The 5,764-nt window shown below is 36.5% G+C and overlaps 1 protein-coding gene across 1 annotated transcript; it reads left to right on the top strand.

Moving 5' to 3' along the window:
* Positions 1-3,372: 3,372 nt before the first annotated feature.
* LOC307187246 (aminoacyl tRNA synthase complex-interacting multifunctional protein 1-like) lies at positions 3,373-4,723 on the top strand. Its single transcript, XM_079923050.1, is given in 2 exon segments — positions 3,373-3,941; positions 3,945-4,723. Coding segments are annotated over 2 exon segments (963 nt in total). The 5' UTR covers positions 3,373-3,689; the 3' UTR covers positions 4,656-4,723.
* Positions 4,724-5,764: the final 1,041 nt, after the last annotated feature.

Genomic DNA, 5,764 nt, shown 5'->3' with positions numbered 1-5,764 from the left:
ATATTTTCTCCCATTCTGAGGGTGGTCTTTTCATCTTGTTTATGGTTTCTTTTGCTGTGCAAAAGCTAACCCTAAAAATAGAATTACCATATGACCCAGCAATCCCTCTACTGGGCATATAACCTGAGAAAACATAATTCAAAAAGAGGCATGTACCACAATGTTCATTGCAGAACTATTTACAATAACCAGGACATAGAAGCAACCTAAGTGTCCATCAACAGATGAATGGATAAAGAAGATGTGGCACATGTATACAATGGACTATTACTCAGCCATAAAAAGGAATGAAACTGAGTTATTTGGAATGAGGTGGATGGACCTAGAGCATTTCATACAGAGTAAAGTAAGTCAGAAAAAGAAAAAACAAATACCATATGCTAACACATATATATGGAATCTAAGAAAAGCAGTACTAATGAACCTGGTGGCAGGGCAGGAATAAAGCCACAGACACAGAGAACAGACTTGAGGACATGCCCAGAAGGGGAAGGGGAAGCTGAGATGAAGTGAGAGAGTAGCATTGACATGTATACACTGCCAAATGTAAAATGGATGTCTAGCAGAAGCTGCTCCAAAGCACAGGAAGATCAGCTCAATGCTTTGTGATGACCTAGAGGGGTGGGATAGGAAGAGTGGGAGGGAGGCTCAAGAGGGAGGAGATATTGGAATATATGTATACATATAGCTGATTCACTTTGTTGTACAGCAGAAACAACACAACATTGTAAAACAATTTTACTCCAATAAAGATGAAAAAAATTAAGGTACAATGTTTTTTCAGTAAGAGTTACTATTTATTTTGCAGTGGAATCAAGCTTAGAGTGCTAACTTCTATAAACCTTAAAAAATTGCTATTTTCCACAATAGAATAAATAATATAAGGATAAATATTAAATTGCATAGATTCCACATTTCACACTGGAAATGTTATACAAAGTAAAACATAATCTTGATACATGATTCTAATTATAAAGAGTTTGAACACCCTTTAGATTTGAAAAAGGGAAAAATTATAGACATTTATTTACATTATATAAGGGATGAATAGCAGAATTAACTCACTGAGGTACAACTAAGTTGTCTTCAGAGAAAACGGCAATAAGAATTATAAATTGGCCTATGGATTTCACTCCACATGAATAGTTAGCTATGAGGTGTCATGAAGATGCCAAAAGTTCTCAAAATATAATTCATTTTCATTGAAATAAATAATTCATTATGATGTATTGCTTTAGAAGGAAGCAGGACAGTGTATCTAAACAGAGAAAGGGTATTACAGTGCCGGATATTTAAAAAAATCAACAAATGATATTTAATTGAATTTGCACTTATTGTTTTATTTTGTTAAACAGGATCATAGGAGTCTACAGCTATTACATATACTTGGTGGATACATTTTTTAAGTTGAAACACATGCTGAGTAGCTGAAGAGCAAAAATAGGTATAAAGAAAGGGTTTATTCTTGAACCTTGTATATTTTCTTGAACCATATCATCACAATTCTTACGAAGAGTGATTTTTAATACAACAAAGTAATACACACTCCTTTTGTTGTTGTTCATTAAATAATTTTCAGGTTTCGCTTTTTAAGGACTAATTTATTTTACATAATTCTCTTGCCAATAACTTAATGATAACCAAGGCATAATTTCCTGCCAGATTTAATATTTAGCTGAACAAAATGACCATATAAATTATATGTTGCCTAAATCATTTTACTTAAGGAATTTGTGTGTGTGTGTGTGTGTGTGTGGTACGCGGACCTCTCACTGTTGTGGCCTCTCCCGTTGTGGAGCACAGGCTCTGGACGCTCAGGCTCAGCAGCCATGGCTCACGGGCCCAGCCACTCCGCGGCATGTGGGATCTTCCCGGACCGGGGCACGAACCCGTGTTCCCTGCATCGGCAGGCGGACTCTCAACCACTGTGCCACCAGGGAAGCCCCTTAAGGAATTCTTGATTGAATTTTGTTATTCCAAGATAATATAATACATATAATAAACCAAATATAGAAGTGACTAATGATAATTCAGGTACATTTTTACATAGCAATGAAGTTAGATTACCTCCTTTAATGATTCCAGAGAATCCTCTCAGAGCACACAACAGCTATGTTATTATTAAATTAATTGCCTAGCTCTAACTGGTTTTGAATATATTTTAATAAGTAATATTTTGCCACTATTCCCCATCATTCAATTAACAATATCACATATATATATATGTGATATATAATTATATATATAATTATATATATATAATTATATATATATATATTTATATATATATAAATATATATAAATATATATTTATATATATATAAATATATATATAAATATATATTTATATATGTATAAATATATATATAAATTATATATATATAATGATATATAAATTAATATATATATTAATTTCTAAATAGCTACTCATCTGTGCATTTTTTCAACTTCAATAAAGATCATTCTATTTGCCTATCAAATATATTTACACATAAATACTTGACTATTCATAAAGCAGCTACAATCATTTAACCTAGATAATAATGCAAGAACAATTTTACTAGAGATCTAAGTTTTTGCAGTTTCCCCTTTGGGATTACATTTGTAGAAATACTGGAAAGGAAAAAAGGGGTTGAAGGGAATTAACTCACAGTAAAATAGGAAAATATCTGGTGATGACTAGTAGGTTTATGAGACAGTGTTTGTGCAATTGCATTCAAATAGTGCACATGTTCTTTTCTCTCCTCCCGTCCTTTCCTCTTCCTCCCTCTCCCCTCCTTTTCCCTTCTCTCCTTTCCCCTGCCCTCCTTTCCTCCACCTCATCTGTCACACTCTCTCTCCTTCCAATCCATCCATCCATCTGCATATATATGTATGTATATATATATATATACACATACACACATATGTGTATATATATATAATCTATCCATCTAATCTATCTATCTATATATATATGGAAATTATTATTTCAGTACAACATAATCAAAAACCTTGGTTAATAAATCAAAACTGATTTCCAGTTTACGTTGGAAATTTGCTTAAATATGGGACTTGACTGGAAGCTGACAAAATTATGCATCAGTGTTTATCATCAGTTACTACTTTATTTCTAAGACAGAAGTTCTTTAAAATATGCACATACCCCAAACCACTGTAACACCTAAAAATTAATAATTCTAATATTAAATAGCCTGTCAGTGTTTGCATTTCCTCAGATTTCTTATGCCTTATAATTGCTTTTACAATTTGTTTCAATCAGGAAGCACAAGAAAGCCAGTAACTTGTCATTTATATTTCTCTTGAACGTCCCTTAATTTATAATTGTCTCTGCCTCTACATTGATGACTTAACTTTTTTTTTTTCTTTTTTTAAGAAACGGGGCCGGAACTCTAAAGAAAGACCCCGACGTCCGGCGTCTTGCCTCTCGCCCAACCTGGCGACAAAATACAGAGACCGAGGAAGAGGTGCGGAATGGTTGGCGTTATTGGCTGAAGGAATGGACGACGGGGAGTGTGGTGTGGCAGCGCACGGGAAGGGGGCCACTGAATTTGAAGAAGAACCTGTGGACCGCTCAGGCGTTTAGCGAGGACACCTCATTGGGTCCTTTCTTGCTGCCTTCGTGAGCGGGAGGCTGTCCTTACCGGCTCCGGGCCGAGACGGCCGAGGTTTCGCCTGTTCACCGATACATGATTTTCTGCCGTTTCTTGGCAAAAATGGCAACCAGTGATGCCGTTCTCAAGAGACTGGAACAGAAGGGTGCCGAGGCAGATCAAATTATTGAATATCTTAAGCAGCAAGTTGCTCTTCTTAAGGAGAAAGCAATTTTGCAGGCAACTTTGAGAGAAGAGAAGAAACTTCGAGTTGAAAATGCTAAATTGAAGAAAGAAATTGAAGAATTGAAACAAGAGCTAATTAAGGCAGAAATTCAAAATGGAGTATAACAGATACCATTCCCATCTGGTATTCCACTGCAAGCTGATTCTGCGGTTTCTGAAAATGTGATACAGTCTATACCAATAACAGCCATATCTTCTGGTGCCAAAGAGCAGATAAAAGGAGGAGGAGGAGAAGAAAAAAAGATGAAAGAGAAAATTGAAAAGAAAGGAGAGAAAAAGGAGAAAAAACAACAACCAGCAGGAGGAAGTGCTGACTCTAAGCCTATTGATGTATCCCGTCTGGATCTTCGAATTGGTTGTATCATCACTGCCAGAAAACACCCTGATGCAGATTCTTTGTATGTAGAAGAGGTAGATGTTGGAGAAACAGCCTTAAGAACAGTTGTCAGTGGCCTGGTGAATCATGTTCCTCTTGAACAGATGCAAAATCGGATGGTGATTTTACTGTGTAACCTGAAACCTGCAAAGATGAGGGGAGTAGTATCTCAGGCAATGGTGATGTGTGCTAGTTCACCAGACAAAGTTGAAATCTTGGCACCTCCTAATGGGTCTGTTCCTGGAGACAGAATTACCTTTGATGCTTTCCCTGGAGAGCCTGACAAGGAGCTGAATCCTAAGAAGAAAATTTGGGAGCAGATCCAGCCTGATCTTTACACTAATGATGAGTGTGTGGCTACATACAAAGGAGCTCGCTTTGAGGTGAAAGGGAAGGGAGTCTGTAGGGCTCAAACTATGGCCAACAGTGGAATAAAATAAAATAAAACACTTCAGTTACTGAAATACATTAGAGAAAACTTAACAATAAAAAGAAATATATTTGTCACTTGTACCTAAAAGAAAAAAAAAAAAAAAAGAAACGCCATTCATCTTGTTTTATGATTTTGCTGAATATCTCCATGCAGTGTCTTTGAACGTATTGCTGTGTCACCTGTATTTTCCTTCAACTGAATGTTAATTCTAGAATCGTGGTCTGATTCTGTTTTGTTTGCTTGTTTACTTTGCTTTTTCCAAGAATACTTCATAGGTGGTATACTCTTCCAGCAGGAAACATATAAATGATAATCACTATTTTTCCTATTCCATAATGAACGATAAATCTATCTACCCAGTTCCATTTTTTTTCTTTTTTTTTTTTTTGCGGTACGTGGGCCTCTCACTGTTGCGGCCTCTCCCGTTGCGGAGCACAGGCTCTGGACACGCAGGCTCAGTGGCCATGGCTCACGGGCCCAGCCGCTCCGCGGCATGTGGGATCTTCCCGGACCGGGGCACGAATCCATGTCCCCTGCATCGGCAGGCGGACTCTCAACCACTGCGCCACCAGGGAAGCCCCCAGTTCCATTTTTGACATGGATTGCTAAATGTTCAGATTCTATCAGCCCTACTTCTTGTTTAGCTGTAATACTACACAAAACAACTTTCCCTTAAAGTTTGTTTGCTACTCTGAGGCAGAGCTTGTCCCTGGTAGAGAGATTAAAAATTTATTTCTCTTCATTTGCCAATATTCAGAATATGGAGTTGCTTTCCAGAATTTTTCAAAGGTGACCTATGTGTTATTAATATACATTTCTGAGTAACATAATATTCTGGACTCAAATTATCGGATATGATTCAATATTTCACAATTATCATGCTTATTGATGCTCAAAATTGTCATATCTTTGGCCAGTAGGAGCAAATTCAGGACAACTTCTACACCTTCTTGACATGACCTCTATCTTTATCAGTTTCCTTCTTTAATGACAAAGTATTTGCGTATTTCTTGTCATAGAACTGGAATCAGTTATTTCTCCTCATTCATATTAGTGAGAATGATATTGAGACAATAATCTGTCAATAGTGATATTCATTGGTCTTATCTTTTCCTT

The sequence above is a fragment of the Stenella coeruleoalba genome (assembly GCF_951394435.1).
Source record: "Stenella coeruleoalba genome assembly, chromosome: 5".
Lineage (NCBI taxonomy): Eukaryota > Metazoa > Chordata > Mammalia > Artiodactyla > Delphinidae > Stenella > Stenella coeruleoalba.
This window is presented reverse-complemented; position numbering and strand designations above follow the sequence as displayed.